General features: G+C 38.1%; 1 protein-coding gene across 2 annotated transcripts in view; it reads left to right on the top strand.

Moving 5' to 3' along the window:
* The window catches only part of cnksr2a (connector enhancer of kinase suppressor of Ras 2a), a 56,264-nt gene that overhangs the window by 25,555 nt on the left and 9,223 nt on the right, over positions 1–21,486 (top strand). Inside the window, exons 4-21 of one of the 2 annotated variants that reach the window (XM_028434085.1) lie at positions 1,129–1,216; positions 1,619–1,660; positions 5,130–5,249; positions 5,329–5,388; positions 5,562–5,630; positions 7,613–7,759; positions 9,491–9,603; positions 9,675–9,817; positions 10,356–10,445; positions 13,067–13,281; positions 15,539–15,590; positions 16,777–16,952; positions 18,189–18,262; positions 18,361–18,432; positions 19,815–19,882; positions 20,012–20,109; positions 20,476–20,694; positions 21,084–21,225. In XM_028434085.1, the coding sequence (XP_028289886.1) occupies positions 1,129–1,216; positions 1,619–1,660; positions 5,130–5,249; positions 5,329–5,388; positions 5,562–5,630; positions 7,613–7,759; positions 9,491–9,603; positions 9,675–9,817; positions 10,356–10,445; positions 13,067–13,281; positions 15,539–15,590; positions 16,777–16,952; positions 18,189–18,262; positions 18,361–18,432; positions 19,815–19,882; positions 20,012–20,109; positions 20,476–20,694; positions 21,084–21,225 (1,988 nt within the window). The remainder of the gene's footprint in view (positions 1–1,128; positions 1,217–1,618; positions 1,661–5,129; positions 5,250–5,328; positions 5,389–5,561; positions 5,631–7,612; positions 7,760–9,490; positions 9,604–9,674; positions 9,818–10,355; positions 10,446–13,066; positions 13,282–15,538; positions 15,591–16,776; positions 16,953–18,188; positions 18,263–18,360; positions 18,433–19,814; positions 19,883–20,011; positions 20,110–20,475; positions 20,695–21,083; positions 21,226–21,486) is intronic. The other variant, XM_028434086.1, reaches the window with a different exon arrangement.

The following is a 21,486-nucleotide window of genomic DNA, read 5'->3' as shown; positions in this document are numbered from 1 at the left end:
AATCAAAAGTGCTTTATTTATCCCAGGGGGAAATTAATTTCTTACAGAGGCTTAAGCATTTTACAAAAGAAAAGAAGAAACAAACAAAAGAAAAAGTTAAGTAAAAGACTGTTACTTAAATAAGGATTACAGACAAGTGCACACATTACAGTAGAGAAAATAACAATACTAATTAGAATATTAGCATTTCCTGAAGAAAATGCAAATGAGGATGCAGGTGCTGGCCCTCGTAGCACTGCGTTAGCTTAGCATTAACTAGCAATTGCGTTAGCTAGCTTTAGCATTAGCCTAGTATTAGCCTAACAATAGCATTAGCCTAGCATTAATACTAGCCAAACATTAGCATTAACCTAATATTAGCACTAACCTAACATTAACCTAACAATAACATTAACCTAGCATTAGAATTCTCCTAGCTAAAGCATTAACCTAGCATTAGATTTCTCCTAGCTAAAGCATTAACCTAGCATTAGAATTAACCTACCATCAGCGTTACCCTAGCAATACCATTATCCTAGCATTACTATAGCTTTAACCTAACAATAACATTAACCTAGCATTAGAATTCTCCTAGCTAAAGCATTAACCTAGCATTAGAATTCTCCTAGCTAAAGCATTCCCCTGGCAATACCATTATCCTAGCATTACTATAGCTTTAACCTAACAATAACATTAACCTAGCATTAGAATTCTCCTAGCAATAACATTAACCTAGCATTAGAATTCTCCTAGCTAAAGCATTAACCTAGCATTAGATTTCTCCTAGCTAAAGCATTAACCTAGCATTAGAATTAACCTACCATCAGCGTTACCCTAGCAATACCATTATCCTAGCATTACTATAGCTTTAACCTAACAATAACATTAACCTAGCATTAGAATTCTCCGAGCTAAAGCATTAACCTAGCATTAGCATTCTAAAAGTGAAGTGTTAAGATCTAACAAAGTCGATGGAAAATCATCCACAATGCACTTCATTGACATTGAACGACTATCTCTGCCTGTTATTGTAGTTCTTTAGCAGTTGTTGCATTTGCATCCAGAGTTATATTAGAGATTATATTAAAGGTAGTTTCTCGTTTCCTCCTGACCAACGAGAGAAACTGTGTTGTTATCTCTTCCTGGCAGGTCTCCCTTCGCTGTAGTGGCAGACTATTCAGTAACCAGGAATAATGTCATCCAGCTCTGCTTGGAGCTCACCACCATTGTACAGCAGGTATGTACGTGTGTGTGTGCGTGTGTGTGTGTGTGTGTGTGCATGTGCGCACTGGAGCGCGAGGCAGGAGCTGTCATGGATTGTCGTATGTCCCCAAAGAGAAAAAGTGAGCATGTGTGCACACTGTGTGTGTGTGCATGTGTGTGTGTGTGGGTGTGAGGCAGCATTCTCAGCCTCCTGGTCCCGACCCTGTGCTATTTGTGCTTGTCACAGTCTGTCTCCATGTGTCTAAAGGAAATGTGCCTTTTGATGTCGCCGTGCTTTCATTCTTGTGTGTGTGTGTGTGTGTGTGTGTGTGTGTGTGTGTGTGTGCGTGTGCTCAGGTGTTCACTGACGTGTGCAGAGGTGTTGTGGCAGCACCAGATGAAACATGTTTACATTGAGTTTTATCTGCTCGCACAGGACTGTACGGTGTTTGAGACGGAGAACAAAATCCTGCACGTGGTGAGTCCTGCCCCAGCATGCTCTCTGTTTCCACACACATCCTCTGTCCGCTTCTGAGAGCTCACTGTGGATAATACTATACAGAAAACTGTAAACAAAATCACAAGAAACATGGTTAAACACATATTTGAGCGGAAATGTAGAGCCTCTGATTCTGTTTGTTTTTCTGTATCATCGGCTTTCCCTACATCAGTGGTTCCCAATTCTTTTTTTTTGTCCCTTGTACCCCCTTTGTATTTTTGTTTAACATTAAGTAAAAATTATTTGATTTTGTAACCATTTCATGTGTAATTTAGAGGAATTATGTGGAATTGTTTGTGAGAAATTACAGAATTTGTGGAAAAATTTAGAATTATTTTCACGATTTCCAAATGCAATTGACTGAATTTATGTGATTTAAACAAAGGAAAACAGCAAACCCCTTAAAATGTTATATAGTTTCATTAAATTGGTGATTTTGAGATGTCTACTACTGGATTAAATGGTAATTTACACAATAATTCATGTTTTTTATGTCTCCTGTGGGCCAAATTTGATGCTCTAAAACAGTGTATCTCAAATGGCGATACATGTACACCTAGGGGTACGTGATGGCACTTACAGGCGGTACTTGACAGAGAGGGAAAAATTAATAAATAAAAGCATTAAAAATAACAGGTTTTACAATGTTTATCTTTAGTTAAAAATGATAATCATACTAAATATTACCAGAAACTCACAAAACAACAACAAAAACACACAAAAAAAGAGAGAAATATACTGAATAATGAGAAGAACAGACAAACAATAACAAAATACACAAAATGACACCGAAAACACACACACTGAGAGAAAATGACTACTACCAGTAACACACAAAACGACAACATAGACAAACTAGATGAGAGAAAAATACACAAGATCACTACAAAATTCACAAAAATAACAGAGAAACATCCAAATCAACATAAGAAACAACCAAACGACACCATGAACACACACACTGAGAAAGAATAATTTAAATAACACCAACAACACACAAAACTACACAAAGTAAAATAAAAATGTACACAAAATTTCAAAATAAACGCACAAAATGATGATAGAAATTATCTTGATTACAACATGAACTGAAAATACACAAGGTCAGTCTTGGTCCCACATCACTCATTCGTTCCATCATTACGCTCTATTGGGTTTTGTTTTCCTACAGAATTCTGAGCAAAATATAGTTGTCGGACAAAGTGGAGACTGCATTCAAAAGTTAGAGAGAGGGGTACTTTAGCCACAAAAGTTTGAGAACCACTGACATAAAGGGCCAGATTTGGCCCCCGATCCTTGAGTTTGACACATACAGTAACTACTATATTTTCTCACAGTAGACCTTTGGATTTGTTGAACAAGTGTGACTAAGCACACCACTAATCACTGCAACAGAGCGTTTGTCAGAGTTATAAGTTTCACATCTCAGGTTATCACGACTAATCAGAACGTCTGCTGCAGAGACGACCTGATCGATGGGAGCAAAATGGAGAACAATTGGCCATGTGAATGAAAAAGGCAAACGGGTGAGATTCACTGAGGGAAATGGATAATTAGACGCCTGCTGCTCACAATTCACTGTCAATGTAGCAACGCAATTTATGGCATTTTTTAAAAATGCTCCCCACTTCTCCTTCAGAAAAGCCCCGTCAGCACTTTTTTCTTCTTCTTCTTCCAACTGGTGAAGAACTCAAATGATCCCAGAAGCTGCAGACAGAGTGTCGAGCTGATCGTGTCAACCAAAGTAAAAATACGACTCTGAGAAGGATTCACCTCCATTAACTCTAGAGTGAAGTACCGGTATATATTCCTGCAGCGTCTTTAAAATGGGAGACACTGTCATTGCTACGAATGGGAGTTTTTCTCTTTTTGGCCAGAAATACAACTGTTACTGACACAGCCTAAGGGCAAATAGAGTAATGGATGGTAATTTTAAAAGCAGCATGAGTTTAATGCTTTGCTCAAATGGAACGGAAACATCTTAAATTAGAAAATGCCCAAAACAAGCATACCAAACAAACACACACTTTGTGGCGTATTTTATTTTGAAATCACAGTCGTAATGTTCCAGGGCTTCTTTGGAATAAGTTCAGAATGTCCAAGGAACTGAAAGCACTAAAACATCAGATTATAATGCTGTTTCAGCATAAACTATATATTGGAGCGCAAATACGAAGAGTAATCCTGACATGACGTCAAAATGATATATCAGTGCTGATTGGCTGAAATCTCCAAAATGGCGACACCCACATATAGAAGGAATTTTCGTGTGTCTGAGGCTAAAAGTTGTTATAAATGACTCCAAAAACAATTTAGTGGTACTTTACAGTTTTAGAGCCTGTGTTCCGCCATCTTGAAATCACGTGATTGATGATGTCACACAGCCCCACTGCCTGTAAACATCCCATTGTTTTCTATTGGAGTGAATCATTCAGCCTGCTTTTTAGATTTTGGTCAAAATGCCAATGTGTGCTGCTTTTGGCTGCTCTGAATAGTCAGGAATAGTTAAAGATGCCAATTTAAACCTGTTTTGTTTACCAGAAGAGAAGAAAAACGAAAAATATCTATTACCGCAGGGATAGACAGTTCTAATTCTGCGGTTTCGTAGTAGACAATGAAGCTGAGAAGAAGAGCTCTCCAAAGGGACAGTTACTGTCCTTCAAACAGTGCTCAGCTGACGCTCTGGTGGCTTAAGTTATTGAGTAATTGCAAACTGTTAAAGAACTCCCACCTAAAAAGACTTTCCTCAGGGTTTGTGTGACAAAAGAGGGTACATCAACATCTTTAACTTTTCCTGATTATTTAGACCCTAGGTTCCCAAAGTGAGGTACGGGTACCTCACTTTGGGAACCACACAAAAAAACACTGACAACATTGGAAACTAGAATATAAATGGAGCAATTAATGCTAATGCTAGGTTAAAGTGAATGCTATTGTTAGGCTGATGCTATGTTAATGCTATTGCTAGGCTAATGTTAATGCTAAGCTAAGGCAGGACAAAATAGGAATAGATCATTCCTAGAACTTAGAGCTACAAATGGCAGTAAATTGTGCTTAATATACGTGAGGGTAATGAGAAGGTCCTAATAATGTTCTCCCCTTTAATGAAGTGATGCTAATGATGGGAGGAAAAAGATGGACTTGATGTCAATGATTCTGTTAAAAGCTCCTGTCCATCATTAACATGGATTCTACTGCTCTTGCATTACTTTCTTATTGACTTTCAAATTCCACGTTTGCTTTTGCACTAAATTGCATCATATTGTCAATCATTTAATATAGATAAAGCTGTTTTCGCAACAGTAATATAATAATACTGCTGCAGCATTGTGCAAAAATGTAATAATCTTCAGAAAATCCTCACGGACTCGATCCGTTGCAGCGGCTGCTTCTTATCTCACTAACAAAGTCCTGTTTACTGGCCGCGCTCCTCCTGTTTGTGCCGCAGTGTAAGACCCTGTCGGAGGTGTGCGAGCACATCGTGTGTGTGTCGTCAGACCCGCTGGTTTCCCAGTCCGCCCACCTCGAGCTCGTCCACCTCACCAACATCAAACCCTCCGAGGGCCTGGTGAGCTCCATGAGAAGAAGTTCCACACATTTATAATTTTTATCACACGGTGAATTATTTAAAGTGTCTTGTCTTTTAGGGAATGTACATCAAGTCCACCTACGACGGCCTCCATGTGATCACAGGGACGACTGAAGCGGTGAGATACTATAATCCTGCTTTACACACACCCCACTGGAGCCCTATGTCGTATATAAGAACTTAACATTTGAATCCACACGGATTGTCAGACCCCCTTGTATAAAAGTGGCCCTGCCGAGCTGATCACAGTCTGTTGTTGGACAGTCGTCTGTTTGCTCTCTCTCTCTCTAGTCTCCTGCTGACCGCTGTAAGAAGATCCACGCTGGAGATGAAGTCATTCAAGTCAATCATCAAACAGTGGTGCGTCCCTGCCCTACATTAGGCTCCAGTCTTAACAATAAATGTGATATCTTTAGGATATGTACAATATATAACCCTGATGTCTCACTATGGGATGCAACCACCATAGTTAAGCTCTACTAGTACTCAATTTTGGTTTACTTTCGTGTGAGTACACTCTATTACTGAAGTAAAACAGGGTCACTAGCGCTCTAGTACAGGATTTTTGAAAACGAATTAATTATTGTCTGCAAATATGCCATTGTGCTGCTCTGAGCTCCTCCCACGTCCCAAAGCGCACAGATGTAATAATAATAATAATACATTCAACAGAATAAAGGTCCATTGTAGTTCTAATAATATGTATTATTAATTGAATATGTTTTTTTAATCGTACTTTTATCCCTCCCATGACGCGTATGCAAAATATGAACGATGATCAAATATTTTTTTGTTTTTTGTTTGATTTGTGTTCAAGACACTTTGATAAGAAGGTTAGGGTTCTTGTTGTCTGTGTCCTGCTCCTGGTGCAGACAGCTCCTAGTGACATCTCCTTACCTGGATCTTCTGCACCCAGCCATGTGCCATTGTCCTTATTTTAACCAGTGTGTCTGTGTGCTGTGGACAGGGTTTGTACTGGGTGGATGTTTTAGTTGTTTTTATCTTTGTAGCGCTTTATTGTATGAAAAGCGCTTTTCACAAAGAAAGATTGATTCTGATATTGTTAACTGCACAGAAATATGAAAGATCATTAAAAAAAATGTTTTCGATATGATATGTATATTGTTAATATAGGCTACTAAGTTTAATATTTTAAAACATTTTTGGTTAGCGGTATTTCCTGGGATTTTTTTCAATCAGGGAGCTGGACTTGGTTATAATCTTTTCTCCTTCATTTGTACTTGTAAACAAACATTTAGTTTTACTAGTTTTTGTGTTAGGTTACCTTGTTTTTAATTTACTAGTGACCGAGTTCACCTTACTAGTAAAGCTAAATTGTTTACTTGTAGACGATTTTGTGTTACTGGTAAAACTTTGAGTTTTTATTATTAATAGTTTTGCTTTAATGGTACGGTGGCACACAAGTGCTACAAAAACCTTTACTATTAAAACTAAATGTTTGCTTACTAGTACTACTCTAGTACTTTTGCTTACTTGTAATGCTAGTACACTCTAAGGAAAGCCGTTTGGGCATAAAATTGATATCAACCTTAAGCTCTAGTGCTCATATTTAATGTTTTTGCACTGATCTTGGTTTACCATTGGTCAAGTAAATCTTGCTAGTTAAGCTAATTTGTCTACTAGACATTTTTGTGTTAGAAGTAGTTCTAGTAAAGCTTTGACTTTTTACTTGGAACATTGTGCTTTACAGTCTACTCGCGCACTAGAATGAGTAAAACCATATTTTTCTGTACTAGTACTACTAGTACACTCACAATTCACTAGAAGTACTATTAGACCTAATGCAATCTAATTAGGTGCGATCAAAACCAATTCCAGCACCCTGGAAAGAAACAAAACTAAACAAAATTATTATAGATTTCGTCAACTCCATTTTTTAAGTGACAATAACTCGAATGACAAATTTAAAGAATACATGTGGACAAAAACTGCATCAAAACATATTGATATTTCTGTCGTCGAATAAAAATGAAACTCTGCCTCAATTTGCTTTTCCCCGCCCCCTTATTAGCATAAAATAGTTACTTAGTGACATGTTTGCTTTATTAGTAAAGTGTACTTGTAAACCAAGTTCGAGTACTAGTTGACTTTTTTTTTTAAATTGTGTTTAAATGTAGGAGATTGTACATTACTTTGTGTACTTTCTTTGAAATGGTGGGCAGGTTACATCACATACAGGCTATAGATAGACTCGCCACCTCTACACCCACTTGCTTTGCACAAAGGGCTTAAAGTATCTGCATCCAATCACTGCATTAGACACAAATCAAGCTTTTTTTTTTACTATGCAGGGATGATAAACGTTCTTTTCCTCTGCTCAGGTGGGCTGGCAGTTGCGTAACCTGGTCGGCTCGCTGAGGGCCGACAAAGGCGTCGTGTCGTTGACCTTAAAGAAGCGTCCGCAGAGCACGCTAAGCTCAGCCCCTGCTCTGCTGAAGAACATGCGCTGGAAACCACTAGCCCTGCAGGTGGGACCAGCACGACAGCTCCATCGCTTTCACTGAAGCACTGCAGTAGTGGCCCATTTAATTCCCAGCAGAATTCCCTCTCCCAGAATGTCCACAGCAGTGTGAGTAATTGGGTCAGGGATGTGTGTTTGCCAGCTGGAACACAATGCAGCGCCGAGCCATGGCGTCTACTGCTTAGATTCAGGAGGAACTTAAAAAACATTGCATTCCTGTGGATGTTAAACCCTGCAACCTGTTCACTCTAAGGACAAAACACCCAGAACTAAGGCTGCACAAATAAATAGAATTTTAATCGTTTTTAGGATTTTGTCCTTCACCATTAAATGAACCTGATCTTCGGCAATTTTTTACATTTAAAATGCGGGCTCTGCTGCATATCTAATCAGGCAATTTCTCAACCTCAGTAGTCAGCCAATCATTAGGGGGCAAACGCATGATTAAGGCTTCATTAAACTATCTTAATAACAAGTGAGCAATGCTTCAGCGTCTCTGCAGCTTCGGTTCACTCGATAAACGAGACTGATGAGAGCGAGTCATGTCGAGTGACCCACCTGCAGCTCTGCTTCTTTTTTTTTTACTAGCTTTTATTAAGCCCGACGGAACCAGGTGGGTGAGGCCGGGTTCGGACACATATAACCTGTATGACTCAGCAACATGTTGACGTGATAATACTACACTAACTTAACGTGGAAGTGAGAGTTTTAGGGGTTTTTTTTTTCAATAATTAGGAACTTATCTCAATCAACTCATGGGGGCGTGTCGACACGTGCAATACAATCGTGTTAATTAATCAATCGAGTGAACATTCAAGCCCAAAACTGTTGACAGTTACTCTTAACTCAAAACCTGTAGGCTTAAGACTAATGTTCTTAACTTTTCTGCTGTAAGAAGTTGAATCCTGAGTCTGTAACAATGTATTTTATATAGTTAGTCCATAGTACATTTTTAATTTGTGTGTACTTGGGCTGGGATGAACGCTGATTTTTTTAAACGATTAATCGAGCAATTATTTTTTTGATGCATCGATTAATCTAGTGATTAATTTTTCCAGTTTGTGTCGATTCGATTATCAATTATCTCCCCATTAATTGACTAAAAGCAATTTATACATGTTGATTAACATTACAAAGCATGAATTCCTTAACATTGCAATATATGATTATTGCTCTTCAACTCAAAATTCCAAAATAAAGTTAAAGTAGGAATATGAAAGTGCAAAATAATGCATTCAGATTCAGAGGTAGCATTCAATAAAAAATAAAAAGGCAGTGGGAGCTGGCAGCCTGTCATTCTGTTCTTTGTGTGTGTGTGCGTGTCACGGCGAGTGTTTCCTCCTTGTCCCATCGACGCGCAGCCGTCCGGTCACACCCGGCTACCTTCGACGAACGAGTGCGTGCCGTGCACTTTTGAAACACGGAGTTATTCTATGGTGCCGCCATGTTTTGGTCAGACGACGCATTGGCGCGCATATATTTTGGTCGACGTATTTTTTGCGTTGACATCACCGATGACGTCGATGTGTTGTCCCGGCCCTAGTGGGTACATTTTGTAGTATTTGCTATTATTCTTGTTTAAAGCTTTTCCTACATAGTTTAATTTTTTAACATTTTTGGTTAGTTTTTTTCCAATGAAAAGATGTACCTTGGCTGAAAAAAGGTTGAAAAACACTGCTTTAGATCATTTTCTTAAGGACCTTTTAACTCTAGTTTGACACCTCTTTGACACCACCAGCCAACCAGAAGCCCAGGCAGCAGTTCCAGCACGCCCTCGGGCACACCCACCAAGAGCTCCGCCCTCCAGGACCTTTACATCCCGCCTCCGCCCACGGAGCCCTACACCCCCAGGTGAGTGTGTCTCACCTCTCAAAGCCTCTGAGCGACCAGAACGAGCTCTGACTCTCCATCTGTTGCCATAGGGACGAGACGGGCCCGTTGTCCGGCGACGAGGCGTCTCGCGTCAGTGTTGCCAAGCGATCTGAGTCACCAAACTCCTTTCTGGATCAGGAGACTCACCAACGGGAAGAGGAGGAGCCTGTGTACTGCACCACGCCCACTTATGGTTTGTTACTTATTTATCATCCTTAGCACAGTCAATGTAACATCTTCTGATTCTACATTTTGTGTGTGTGTGTATCACTTATAATAATTATTTTGTAAATTGTAATTAAGTTTAGATAATTGACTTTGTAATTGTAATTGCCATGACAATCATGACATATCAAGCTTTCCCACATTTTAGCATTTTAGAAAAATATAAATCATGGGGTTATGCAGACACAAAAAAGGCTCAGACGCCCACACTTAAAATATTAAAGCCTATATTTTAACGGACTAGGAAGCCTAACAAGGTAACCATTAGATGAGAAACAAATTAGATGATGGATCGTTGTTTTTAGTGTATTTTACAGCTGATTAATGGACTCGTTGTCATAAGAAATGCTAACAGAAAAGTAAGGTTTACTTTTTTTAGGTTATTTATTTCATGCTCAGTAATTGCAATTGAACTTTAGTAATTGAGAAGGTAATTTTAATTGACTTTCCGTGGTTAAAAAGTAATTGTAATTAATCCCAACCCTGGTGTGTGTGTGATCTCATAGGCAGGCTGAGGCCCATCTCCATGCCTGTGGACTGCAACTGGGTGGGCGACTACGAAGACCCGGCCAGGCTCAACCGGGAAAGCCGCAGAGGTGAGAGGTCACGCGTCTCCTTAGGATCTCACCAGGTATTTAGTCAGACTGTGAATAGTAAGAGATTATTGCACACGTCCGCTCTGCGCTCCGTGGTGATTATAATAATGGAGGAGCTGCTTCTGAGGAAAGAAAAGAAGAAGAGAAAAACGGAAAAGGAAAACACAGGAGATGTTAGAAAAGCAGGGAAGAGAAGAGGAGGAAAAGGACTACTTCCCCCTGACCCTCACCTGAATCACTCACACAGTTGCCATGACAGCAGCTCCATCATTTTCCTCTGGTCGGCCCGCTGCCTAGCAACCGTGGGGGGGAGGAAAGCTGAATGAGATGGAGTTTCCTCCCCAGCCTCTCTTCACCATTCAGAGGAAGAGAGAGGAGTGGGTTTAGAAGGTGATACTTAGCTTGTATGTGTCAGCCTACGTCCAAAAAGTGAAACCTGTCATCAATACAAGTCACATGTTCCTCTGAGAACACCCCGCCCCAGCCAATCCCAAACACGGGTGAGGTCATGTTGAAGAAACCAGTTGGAAACGGTTTGAGTAATTCTGATGGTGCTCATAAAGGATAATCACCAATCAAAGCTTTAACACAGGAAGCAACAAAGGCTTTTTGTTGTTGTTTAATATATTTTTCACAAAACATCTCAGTTTTTGTTGTTGTTTTGTGTTTTGAGAGTAATTTGGTGTATTTTTTTGTCTTTAGTTGTCATCCTGTGTGTTTTTGGAGTCAGTTATGTGTATCTTTGGTGTCATTTGTTTATTTTTCAGTTATTTTTTTGTATATTATTTGTGTGATTTTGGAGTAATTCTGTGTGTTTTTTTTTTTTGTCGTTTTGTGTGTTTTTGAAGTTATTTGTGTTATTTTTTTGAAGATATAAATTTTCTCTAGTTTTGTGTATTTCTTATTTTGTGTGTTTTTGGACAAATTCTTGCAATTTGTTTTGTAATTTTGTGTTTTTGAAGTCATTTATGTGTAATTTTGGTGGGTTTTTTGCATACTTGTAGTCGACTTGTGTGTTTTTGGAGTCATTTAGTGTGTTTTGAGAGTAATTTGGGGTATTTTGTTGTCGTTTTGGGTGTTTTTCTTGTTGTCTTGTGTGTTTTTGTTGTCATCCTGTGTGTTTTTGGAGTCATTTATGTGTATCTTTGGTGTCATTTGTATATTTTTAAGTTACTTTTTTGTATATTTGCAGTCGTGTGTTTTTCTGAGTAATTATGCTAAATAATTCTGTCATTTCTGTTATTTTAGACCAGGGGTCTGCAACCTTTACTCTCAAAAGAGCCATTCTGCCTCATCTCACCTGGATTAAAATCCTTCTGGAGCCGAAAAAAAAAAAAAAAAAAAAAAAACCTTTTTAATGAAGACAACATAGTGTGTAATAATATTGGATAATGTTATGTGAACAATTTTTTTTAGATAATGTATTTGAATGGCTACAAAAAATAACTTGAATTTGATAACACGTAATGTCAGTCAACACATGCTAATTGCTAATTTCTTGCCACATATCAAGCATGCATATTTAACCGGCTTGTTGGCAGTTAAATTAATCTGTCCCCACACAATTAAAATATATATTTACTTCCAGAATAGACTTTTAGTTGATTTAGTTATCTTACCATCGATTTAAAACTTAAGGTTAACCACAGGTGCAGGGAAGTTGATGGTCTGTTGATGTTTCAGGAGGTGAGTTATTGCACATTGTGATTTGTTTTTAGGTTGACAAATTGTTACATCATGATTTTATTTGGTTTCACAATCATGAATCAATAATACCCTCTGTAAGAAAATAATTATTTATTTCAGTATTTTTTTAAAGCTTTAGGGAGCCATTGCCAATGAGTTAAAGAGCCACATGAGGCTCCAGAGCCGCAGGTTGCAGACCCCTGTTTTAGACAATGTCATTTTTCTCTAAATTTGTGCTTTTGTTGTCATTGTGTGGGTTTCTGGAGTCATTCCTGCAATTAGTTTTTTTTTTTTTTTTCATTTCATGTGTTCGGAGTCATTTATGTGTATTTTTGTTGGGTTTTTTGTGTACTCGTAGTCGCCTTGTGTGTTTTTTGGAGTAATTCTATGTGTTTTTCTTGTCGTTTTTGAAGTCATTTGTGTTTTTTTCGAAGATGTAAATTTCCTCTAATTTTTTGTTTTTGTTATAATTTTGTGTATTTTTGGACTTATTCCTGCAATTTGTTTTGTCATTTTGCGTTTTTTGAGTCATTTATGTGTATTTTTGGGGTTCTAAATTTTGGCGTTTTTGGTGAGTGTGTTTTGGAGTCACAATTTGTGTATTTTTTGTGTCATTTTGTATATTTTGCAGTTTTTCGTCCATTTTTGTAGTCATCTTGTGTGTTTTTGGAGTAAATATGTCTATTTCTGCCATTGTTTTCTGTATTTTCCTGTCAATTTGTGTGGTTTAGGAGTCATTTTGTGTCCGATTCCCGTGTTTGTCTTAAACTACAGCTCAGATTGTGGTTGCATGTTTTTACCTCAGACGGATGCTCTGATTAAATGTCACGGTCTTTATCTGCTTCCTGTATTGTGGTGAATGTCACTAGTTTGACCTTTTAAAGTCATTTGTTGAGAAGCAGCAATAATTCATGTTATTCTGTGTTTCTTCACAGAGGCGACGCTGATGCGCTACGTGCCGCTGACGGGCAATGAGGAACGAAAGCAGTCGGAGGATTACTCCTCCCACACGGCCCGACCAGGCAGACGGTCCAACGATACGGCCAAACGAGCCAAGAGGCGGAGCCACCACAGCCAAAGCCCCTCCCACTACGTGCTTCAGATGAATCAGAGGGATTCTCCTCCGAGAGACCACGCCTCCATTTATAACGTAAAGCAATTCATCGTGACTCTCATCCCTTGCAGTCCAACGCACACATGCGGAACTGACACTTTTTCCTTTTTTAAATAAAACACCCAGAATACTACATATAATTTTATTAACAATATGCTTTCCTTAAGGCCTGCCTGGCGTCAAATAATCCACGGACCGTAAACCAGTCCGCGGCCCTTTGTTTGTAGACCACTGCATTATATTATCTCAATTAACTGCACAGACTAAAATATATATATATATATATATATATATATGGTACTTTATGTTTTCTCATGAAATTTTTAACTTGTAATTTTTGTTATTTTTATTTATCATTATATTTTACTTTGATATTTATCATATAAAATTTGTGTTTATATATTTATTCATTTTTTATATTATTCATGTTTTTGTTATTTTTTTCATCTTAATATTATTTATTTTTTAGCAATTAATTCATTTTTTTAGCAATTTATTTTAGTTGTTTGTTTTAATATTTGATCTTTTTTGTTCATTTGTAGATTTTAACGTGCTATTAGTTTTTCATCTCTTTTTTCTTTAAATGTAAAAACAATTTTAAACTGAGGCTAGCATTAGATGATGGTGCTGGGAGGCATGAAACTATTAAATTATTTGACATTTGTCAATGTTTTTTTTTTTTTTTAAAGTCTCATTTTAAGCACCGTGAACCATCCGAAATGTATTATTTTGGATATTTATTGAATTGGTTAGTATTTAATTGAATTGTGTTTAAACAAATGCTGACCCGTGTTCACTCCTGTCACTGTTACAACATCGTCTGTCCCTCTGCGCTCGTCACTTTGGTGTCGGTATAGTCGTTTGTGACCCCACACGTCCTGACAGCATCTTCACGTGTGCGTTTGCACGTAAAGGCGGCCCATCAGTGTGCCTGGAAGCTGTGAGGGCAGATGGCGTGTCAGTGGGGGTGGGCGGGTGTGTCGTCTGCCCCGCTGAGCACCGAGCTCCGACATGTGTAACGATGTGACATCAGAGCTGGTCTGTTGGCAACATCTGAGCGGTCGACGGAGGTCACCGTTCAGACCTGCATCAACCTTTTTCACTCACAAACCAGGGCTGGGGAATCACCTACAATGACTCGGCACTAATTCACACCTCAGCAGGCACTTTTTAATTAATAGTTGTTTTTTTATAGATATTTTTAAGCAAGAACAAAATCACAACCATCCAACAAACTTCTCAACCTTTTCAGCCCGCGACCCCCAAAAATAAAGATGCCAGAGACCGGGGACCCCCACTGTACCTGAAGGTGGTTGAACACAGACATGAACATTGAAGAACAGTCATGTGGACACAGGGCCATCTATGGGGGGGATAAAGGGGAGAGATGTTTGGGGTCCATCCATAAAGTCAGCAAAAATGATGGTCTATTGTTCTATGAATCTGTGATAAACACATGTATTTATCTGAATAATATCCTGTTAAGCAGGAAGTTTATTATTATTTGTCCTATAGTATATAGTCATCTTAAAGATGTAAATTCTTGTTTTAATCAGAAAAAAATGGGTTCAAAGTTACAAAAAAATAGTGGAAAAGGTGCTGAAATGGGATTTTAAAAACTACAGAAATTGGTTAAAAGTTGCATGTCCGAATGGTGGAAAACGGACAGAAAAACTATGGAATCCCAAAAGAGTCATCATTAAATAAATAAAAACATTTTGAAATAAATACCATTTTGATAAATGACACAAATATATAATATGGCCATTAAATTGTTAAACAAGGTAATATTATTATGAAATATGTTTTATTATTCTTAAATATCTATTTTCACAATAGCCGTTTTATTTCATATCGCATATTCTTTGAAAATAGGAGTTTTGGACTTACTGTATGGTTATTAATGGGGAATAGAAATGTCTTCCAGGCCTTTAAAGAATGAGTCATGATTCGATGATACCAAATAACTGCCAATATCTGGCAAAGACGTGATTTAGTTGCTTTGGAGGAGGTTTATGGTCTTGCTTTTGTTTGTCTTTGTCAAGGCAGAAGGTTAATCGGTTTGGGGTTAACTTCTTTGACTTTTTGAGCTTAATAATCCAGTATTTTTTTCACTCGCTGATGTTTGAATTCCCTTTCAGACTTCAAATGTTGTGTGTGCAACCTGTTTCCCCGTCTCCGACATCCTCTTCCTGAAATTGACTTTTTTTATTTTTATGCCCCACAAAGCGAGGTCGATGATTCATGTTGACGACTTGTTTATTTTTTCGCTCTCTCTCTCTCTGCCTCTCAGACGTACCAGCAGTCGTCTTCTCTGCAATCCAAGAACAAGAAGAAGAGTAAAGGTAGGTAGCCGACAAAGCCGTTTGGTGCGAGCGGTCACGTGTAAAAACAAGAGCACAGCAGCTCCTCGTCCATCTCAATCGCGCGCGCGTGTGAGGAAGAATAAATGGCAAACTGTTGCTTTTTGTCACGCTGGAAAAATGATCTTCACGTTTGAAGCTCAAAGAGTCGGTAGACGGAAAACAGGGAATATTTGTGTGCACTGTCTGCCGCTTTTCTGACTTGCAGGAGCAAGTCTTCTTTTTCAAAAGTGCATTTCATTTATTGAGAGAATTGTTCCCTTGGAAATCCACTTTGATCTCCTGACATGTTTCGACTGATAACTGCCAGTCTTGGTCAGAAGCGTCAGCTGATCACTATGATGTTTCCTTTGAAGTTTCCTTGACCTCTGCGTCGGAATTGAAGCAAGAGTCTTTTTGTCTTCGTTTTGAATAGTACGTTAAGATTACATTTTTTGAGACAACTGTTCCTTAGGAAATCCACTTTCAGTCAAGGAAACTTCAAAGGAAACATCAAAGCGATCAGCAGACGCCTCTGAAGAAGACAGTTGTCAGTTGAAACATGTCAGGAATTTTCTCTTGGCGTGTCTTAACTGCTCCAGGAGACCCGTCCATAAAGGCATTTTTTTTTTTTAAATGTACAGCCTATACTTACTGTATATACTCAGCTGTACTTACTCTTTAATTCTATTATCGCCAGTGCTGTGTCTGTATCTCAGATATATCATCTTTTTTTATCATTAATATCATCTTTTTTTTTTATCAATAATGTGTTTATTGTATGATGCAACTTATAGACATTTTGGTGACACACAGAGCAAAATGCCTCACATTCCGGTCCAACTGTATCACAAATTGCCATGCGATACCAGTGATTTTATGCCTGGTTTCCTCCTGACACATCTCTACTGATGTTTTTGTGGTGCAATCTAATACAGAATGATTTTATACTGAAAGAAATTAACTTTTTTGACAATCACTTTTTCCCTCAGTGCCTCAGGCTTTTTTAAACACTGTAATAAACCCTTGTCTCTCTTATTATAAATAATAAAAAGCTTCTTTCACACCCTTGTGAGAGACAGCTCCTTTATAGCCATGCTGGAATAACACATTTTCTTCATATTCTCTCTCTTCACACTTGGTTCCAGTTTCTTCTGTTACTGACTGTGTTTGGTCCGCGCTGTTCCAGGACGAGCTTTGGCCTCGCTGAGTCGGAGACGCGTTTCCTGCAAGGCACTCGGCAGAGGTGATTGCGAAGGCTGGCTGTGGAGGAAAAGAGACGCCAAGGGCTACTTCTCTCAGAAATGGAAGAAGTACTGGTTTGTTCTGAAAGACAACTGCCTGTACTGGTACATCAACGAGGAGGTGGGGCTTAGTTTGTATCGTTTGTGCCAAATCTTTGCTTTAACATGACATTGCTCCAAGAATTTAGTCGTATGCTTATTTGGTGACAATACTTACTTGAAGTTTTATACATAAGGCTGAGATTATAGTGTAATTATCTGTCATTAGTATGGATAAGGTGTCGTGAAGGCTGCCATTAATTGTTGTTTGCCAAATTGTGACATATTTGGAGCTATGTTGGCATTTTTTGGGTTAGGTGGAGGGATCGAGTGGGGATAGGTAGGGTTAGGGCGGTGAAGGGTTAGGAGTTAGGTAACAACACTTAATGACAGCCTTCATGACACCTTATTCATGCTTGTGACATGTTATGTCATAATAATGACAGCGTAATGTCAAAACTTCATGTAAAGTGTTGCCGCTTATATAGATTTTGACTTATTAGTCATTATAGCAACAAAATATTTACTATTGTAAACAAAATCATCTAAAATGTATTTTTAAAATGACCCATATTTCATTTTCCCCGTTTCCACTTCGGCGTTCACTTATTAGATGCTATTACTGGCTACTAAACTTCTCGAAATCCTTCCAAACATGCCTAATACGGTTAATTGAGATAACTATTGTTATTAATTTCCTATTTTTATATTGTGCTGGAAGCACACACTGAAATTGCGCAACATTTTACATCTGTCAGTTTTTTCTACAACTGCTAGACATTCCCAACACTTCTTTTCTGCAGAAAAATATTATTGAAATTCATGGTATTGTCCCAAAACACGAGGGTTAAGCCTTTGTCATATATCTATTTCCATTTCAGAAGGTGAAGTCTTTTTTATTTTTGTTGCAGGAATTATTTGCCAGATTTGACATTTTTGTCTCTTTGCCCAACCGTTTGCAAGAAAAGATTGTGTGTAGGTGGCGGATATTGTACCAAAACTTGCATGTAAGGGTAAATTGCATGTATTATTACAATTTCTGCTTAATTTGTAAAAAAATTAATTAAAAAAAATTACAAAAATAAATAACATATTACCATTTATGTTCTAAAATTTCAATAATTAGGGAAAATTGGCAGTATTAACATTTAATGAAGACGTTCCTGAATAGAAAATAGAAGCCATTGAGAAAAGTACACATTTTTTTACTTGCAAGACTAACACACAACAGCTGAAAAAATTGTGCACGGATGCTAAAATTGTTGATCTTGTTAAGCTGTAACCGTTAAATAAGTGACAGCGTTTGCTCATCTGTTAGGACGAGAAGGCTGAAGGATTCGTCAGTCTTCCAGAGTTCAAGATCGACCGTGCCAGCGAGTGCCGCAAAAAGTAGTAAGTGTTCGATAAAAGCCTTCGTATTGCATGTTGTTTACTATATGGCCTTCAATATGAGGCCACAGAAACATACCCACCCCCCCATCTCTCTCCAGTGCTTTCAAAGCGTGTCACCCCAAGGTCAAGAGTTTCTACTTCGCAGCAGATGGAGTGGATGACATGAACAGGTGAAGTAACGAGCGCTGAACACACATTAGGATGAGGTACATCTAAATTAGGTTAAAGTGGAGCTCTATGTGGTATGTGACACGAGGACATTTCTAAGTGTAATTCACTGATCAACAATAATAATGTACCGGTAATCACCAACCTCATATTGTGTAATGCACCTATGCAAAGTCTCCACTACTGCTGAACCTGAATCCATTATTTCTTTGTGTTTTTTTATATAGCTTTGATAGGTTTAATATATATATATATATATATATAAAATATACACATACATTTCACCAAATGACAATATAAACGAACCTCAAAAACACACCAAAGGACAAAAACATTATACATAATGACAACAGAAATAGACTAAATTACAATAAACACAAAATTACCTCAAAATACTCAAAACAACAATGAAGAGAAGAAAAAATGACACAAATGAGCTGAAGTGACACCGAAATGATACAAAAGAACAACAAAATATATAAAAAGGTACACCAAAAAATCCCCAAAATGACTCCAGCAACACATAGAATGACAAATACACTAAATACACACAAAATTATTCAAAGAACACACAAAATTGCCCAAAATACACAAAACGACAATGAAGATATATTCAGTAATTTAAAAAAACACAAAATGTATAAATGACTATATAAATATATGGACAACATAAAAAGGACAACAAAATTAGACAAAAGGACAAAAAAATACCCAAATTAACCCAAAAAAAATCACAACGAAGATCCTCAAATTAATAAAAAATGAAATAACAAATATGAACAAAATGATACCAAAACACAGAAAAGGACAACATAAATATAAAAAAAAAAATGGCAAATAAATACATAAAATGTCTCCAACACATAAAACCACAACAAAAAAACACTAAATAACACTAAAAACATACAAGATGACTCCAAAGAACACACAAACTTACCTTAAAAATACACAAAACGAACATGAAGATTCACTGATTAAAAACACACAAAAGGACATTTTTTAAAAACTGCACAAAATGACAACACAAACACTAGAATTACGCCACTCAGTAACATATAATAAATAATAATCACTTTTGCTCTGTTCGCCTATCATGGTTCATGGTCAGTGTATGGCTAAGAACTGTTTGCGAGCATAAATGCTGCTACCAAACAAATAGTTGTGTGGCTGTTAGCATTAGCATGTGTATGACAACAAGCTGTAAGCGAATCAGTCCTCGTCATGGCTAATGTTAGCTAGTGGTATATCACTTCATTCTGTGTCTTTGCTAGCAGCTGGCCTACAATGACTCGCTGTAAAGCACTGCACATAGTAAAGTAATGACTGATTGGGAAATTATTTTTAGGTTAAAAGCAAATATGCAGCATTATTTTCTATTTATTAGGTGGCTAAGTCGTCTCAACATGGCGGCCGTGGGCTACGCAGAGCGGGAGAGGATACGCCAGGAGCAAGGTGAGAGTTTTCCTAAGGCAAAAACTCACATTTTCATGTATGTATTTTGGTTTTAGCTTAAAAAAAAAAGACATTTTTACTTCAGCCATTATACAAACGATACATACTCTACGTGTGGGTTTCCTGTAGATTACTGGAGTGAAAGTGAACACGAGGAGGACACCACCTCCAGCCCCAAACAGGACAGCCCCCCACCCCCGTACGATACCTACCCACGGCCTCCATCAGTGAGTTACTCACACTGGGACGTATTGATAACAAACAAAAAGAAAAAGGAGAAAAATATAACGAGGCTTCTCCACGCTCTGTTTTAGCTGCTCATCTTTGGCCAGTTAATCCTACAGGGATCTCTGTGTGTTGCTATAATTGCTACATAATGAGTCATAGCTTTAGGCGTAGTTTCTACTTTCTACCCTGTTGATAGAAAGTTTGAAAATGAAGTCGGAGAAGAGGAATCTAATTGAGGTTACAGTGTTTTTGTTACAACACAGGTTAGGAGGTGTTTTAAAACTTTGTAAGAATGACATTTTCTTGTAAAATGACATTCGTATACCAAAAAAAGTTGTGGGAAATGACACACTTTTCTTCCCCAGATGAGTGCCTACGTAGAAGGCCGCACCACTCGGCTGTCTTCCACGGAGACGTCTCGCTCTCGTTCGTCCCAAGAGGATTTCCTCTGTAGTGAGCCCCCTGCTGGAGTGGCAGAACCGCAATACCACCACTGTCCACTAGGGGGAGGAACCACTCACAGTGGGAGAAAACCAGGCGGGAGCAGCAGCAGTGACGTGCAGTACCGCTGTGATCCTGTAGAGGTGCGTGTGTGCGTGTGCGTTTTTCCCTTTAAGAACTTTATTTTTATTCCTTTCTTTTAACTATATATATATAATTTATTTTTTGCTCTATTCTAATAATAGCAAACTATTCTTATTATAGAATGTTGTGGTTTTTTTCTTGTTTTTTTTTTTTTTTTTTTACTCAAACAAAAAAGAAATATTTTTTCAAAAATTTTACTTTGAAATTTGCTTATTTGGGAAAACTGTAATGAAATTGTTTGATGACTCACCCCACGCAAACTCTGCATATGCATAGGACACATTCACACACTTGGTCTAATGATGGCGCTGCTCCACATACATATTAACATGACGGTGTGTGAGTTTGAGGGATCTGTGTAATACAAGTTTCTTTTTGTATATTTTAGTACCGCTCTAGTCCTGCGGGGGGCAGCAGTGAGACAGGGTCCCCAGGACGCTCTTCATCATCTCAGCGGCGCTCATGGCAGGACCTGATAGAGACCCCTCTCACTGAGGCTGGACTGCACTACCTGCAAACTGGACCACTTGGTAATGTACAAACAAGCTGTCATGTGTATACAGCTGTGAGTCGGGATTATACAATGAACACTTTCCAAGAATTGGTCAATTGTAGAAAAAAAAGGCTGTTTTCATCTTCAAATGAACAGTTGCTCTTCTTTCTCTTCTGTCTATTCTCCTGTGACATGATGTGGTTTTCCACTCCACCGCTTTCGTGTCAGATTTGGTCTGTTTGGCCCAGTTTGAAGCCTCCTACACAGCTGTGTGTTTTAGTTAATGACTGTGTGACAG

This window comes from Gouania willdenowi, chromosome 20 (genome assembly GCF_900634775.1).
Source record: "Gouania willdenowi chromosome 20, fGouWil2.1, whole genome shotgun sequence".
In the NCBI taxonomy this organism is placed as follows: Eukaryota; Metazoa; Chordata; class Actinopteri; order Blenniiformes; family Gobiesocidae; genus Gouania; species Gouania willdenowi.
Note: the sequence above shows the minus strand (reverse complement) of the source record. Positions and strands in the feature narration are given on the sequence as shown.